This window comes from Cynara cardunculus, unplaced genomic scaffold (genome assembly GCF_001531365.2).
Source record: "Cynara cardunculus var. scolymus isolate 2C unplaced genomic scaffold, CcrdV1 Un_Scaffold_1888, whole genome shotgun sequence".
NCBI classification, from domain to species: Eukaryota; Viridiplantae; Streptophyta; class Magnoliopsida; order Asterales; family Asteraceae; genus Cynara; species Cynara cardunculus.
In genome coordinates this window covers 95,096-98,269 of record NW_020200903.1, presented here as the reverse complement: position 1 = coordinate 98,269, position 3,174 = coordinate 95,096, and the positions used below count along the sequence as shown (strand labels likewise).

At 36.9% G+C, this 3,174-nt stretch overlaps 1 protein-coding gene across 1 annotated transcript; it reads right to left on the bottom strand.

The window, feature by feature from the left end:
* Positions 1 to 383: 383 nt before the first annotated feature.
* On the bottom strand, positions 384 to 2,992 carry LOC112502764 (ankyrin repeat-containing protein ITN1-like). The gene is made up of 4 exons (XM_025106769.1): positions 2,834 to 2,992; positions 2,623 to 2,736; positions 2,070 to 2,506; positions 384 to 1,204 (listed from the first exon to the last, which is right to left on the bottom strand). The coding sequence occupies exons 1-4, from the start codon at positions 2,895 to 2,897 to the stop codon at positions 530 to 532; spliced, it is 1,290 nt and encodes a 429-aa protein (XP_024962537.1). The 5' UTR covers positions 2,898 to 2,992; the 3' UTR covers positions 384 to 529.
* Between the last annotated feature and the right edge of the window lie 182 nt (positions 2,993 to 3,174).

Genomic DNA, 3,174 nt, shown 5'->3' with positions numbered 1-3,174 from the left:
AAAAATACCAACTCACATACGTTCACAATTCTTGCTATAATTCAATTTTTCAGCTCGTATTTCTCACAAAAACGTGTTTTTTAAGTGTATGTCTCAATTACATATTTTCAAGTGTATTAGAATAATTTTTTAGAAAAAAATAAAAAAAAATTAAGTAAAAGTTCGAATTTACAAAAAAAAAATACATAGGACCAAGACAAGTCCTCATAACCGATTACAAAATACGTTAAACGAGCCTTAAGTTTTTGATTGGAAGCAGTTACGTCAAAATTGGTTAAGGGATTAGTGTTAGGGACTGGGACCGATTTAGGCCTGGTCCGATTCAGGACCCATTTTTGGCCATTCTATGGTGAACCATCGACTGTCGAATAAGGACCGCAATCAACAACTGAACTTGTAGGTGATTAATTAAGCCAATCAAACATACATATCGGTTACAAAATTTGATGAACATACACAACAGGTTCTTAAACTGTTCACTATTCTCCCCTCTTCTGATTACTCAACTCGAAATTGCATATACAACAAATCATTCCAATACATACTCGATGCCCCGATTACCAAAAAAATATTGGATGTTATTCGGATTAAATTTACCACGCTCTATGTAACTTTGCTTACCAAAGATGGGAAAATACGTTGATCGGAACAAGTCTACCACAAGCGGGAATTGTAGAGTCACGAAAACTGCAATCGGTAGGCAAGTTAGTCCACCTATTGGACCCAACATCCAGTTCCTTTGATCAACAAACACAAGGAACAACGTCGCACTAAACGCTATCATCATCATAGTTGTAGAAAGGAACAATGTGCAAAGACCAATAATCAGCCGTCTTGGTAAACTAACAAGAAAATCTTGTTCTGAAAAACGTGCGGTCAGGATTGACAAGAAAACTAAAAGTGCAGTAGCGGATGCAAATAACGAGATTGCATCAGATACCGCAAAGATAGTGAAAGGAACGGTTCCCTTAAACACGGGAATACCTGTTTCTTGATTGCTTCCACCTGGTACCGTAATTGCTGCTGCAAATACGATTGTGGTAATTAGTGCTGCGGTGATACTGCATGATTCCGCTGTGGTTTTCATCCACTTTTCCCCTTCCTTCACCAAGTTCTCGTGTTCCCTTGTAAACACCATTTCTGGTGTGTCCTTAAAGATGTTCTCTTCAGTGATGTATGCTGGAAACACAAATTTCTCCAATTCCTATAGGATTCAACGAGTTCAGCTTTGTGAAACCGACACTACAATATTATTGGGTTTATAGGACGACAAAAATATATAAGCATCCTAATAGATTATAAAACTTCAGTTTATAGGGCCGAACAGACATGCGTCCTATGTACAAGTGTTGTAACAAGTTTATAAGACAGTTTTTGGACATCTCGACATGTTCAATATGGCACTTCTAAATTAAAATATCATATTAGCTTTTTTGTAGAACACTTTGGATGCTATGAACACGTCTTTTTATAGGACACTTGTTACTTTTTCAAATAATGTCATAAAAAATTAATTGGACGTTTTATATCTAAGGGGCCGTTTACCAAACGTTTATCCGGGTAAGCGCTTACCAAGTCACGTTACCTCACTAGATGAATATGGTAAGGATCAAGAATCTTACCCGGTAAGAGCGAGACAAGGACCAAGAGTCTTACCCGGTAAATGAGGGCGACGACTCTTACCATGGTAAGCGCTTACTGGATAAATTGTTGCATACGATGTTATTTTGGTGGACTAAAATCTTACCCAATAAGTAAATAATAGTGTTAAATTTTACCAGTAAGCACTTACCGGGTAAGTGTTTGGTAAACGGCCCCTAATTGTCCTAAAAAAAGCTTGTTAAGATGCCAAAAGAGTCCAATAAACTTATAGTAACACTTTTATATAGTACACACAAATATAGAAAAGTTGCTAAAATAGTAAAAAAAAGAATGACCGAAAATGAATTTGGTCCTGTAAAGAAGTCTATTTTGACACTTCCTGACATTTTTTGCATCATATAAACCCGATTTTATAGCAGTGTGAAGAGCAAAACAACATGATAGTTTTTAACTTGTTTGGAACATACCTCACGCCATTGCAGTTCCCGTTGTAGTTGCAGTGCAGCTCCTGTAGTACGGCTTAGTATACGTGAAGGTGCCAATCTTCCGGCCAGGTGTAAAATATTGTTCTTAGAGGAATCCATAACCGTTCTATAAAAGTCTTTACGCTCAACTATGTGATAGATAAGGTTGTAGACTTTTTCTGAACGGTTTATCACTGCTAACTGAATGATGTTAAGCCCGTTTTGATTCTTACAATCGATTGCTTTGGGGAATCGAGATAGAATCTCATCAACAACTTCATAAGCACCTTGACATGCAGCTTCAAGAATTGGTCTGCTGTAACAGGGATGGTGAGAACCAGAGAAGCCCAACCTATCAATATGATCACATACCAACTTCAAAATCTCTTTAGCTTCTTTGTAGTCGTTTTTCTTCTTTTCTACAAGCTTAATTGGCGCCACTGCAATGTAATAAATTAAGTTAAAACACGATCATTCTAAAGTTAATGGAAATTCTCTCAAGTTTCCATCTTAAAACCGATCTGTTCATGAGCATATTGACACTATGTTCACTTGCCTACAGTAGCTAAAACCTTCCATAGGAGGAAATACAGCACAATGAAGGGGTAAAGAAGCACTAAGATGAAGAGACGAATCAATTGATATATTGGATAAAACATAGCTGCTGGAACTGCACAGGAAATAGAAAGTTTATCAGAGTCGACTAGAACGAGTTTCAAGCATTTCAACTGATCTCCATATTGCATTTTTTGTTATCAGCAGCTCACCAAGTAATATTAGGACCATTTCTGGGAACAACCCACTGTAATAGTTGCTTTTAAATCTTCTCATCGCCCATAAGATATCTTTGGCGCTTGCACACAAAAATTCGTACGAATAAAACAGCAAAGAACATCTCTTGACAATTTTTCTTCTGACGTTGTTCAAAGCTGCAAGAGTAGTATCAACATCAATAAAGGAATACATGATGTATCTTCTGATTCTATGGAAGTTCTCGAAAAAAGATTGGAGATATACATGGATAGATCAATCTTTCCCCAAAACCAAGCTCACTTGGAAAAGTTCTAGCCATAGCCATCAATACTTGATCGTCTTTTGTAGCCAATTC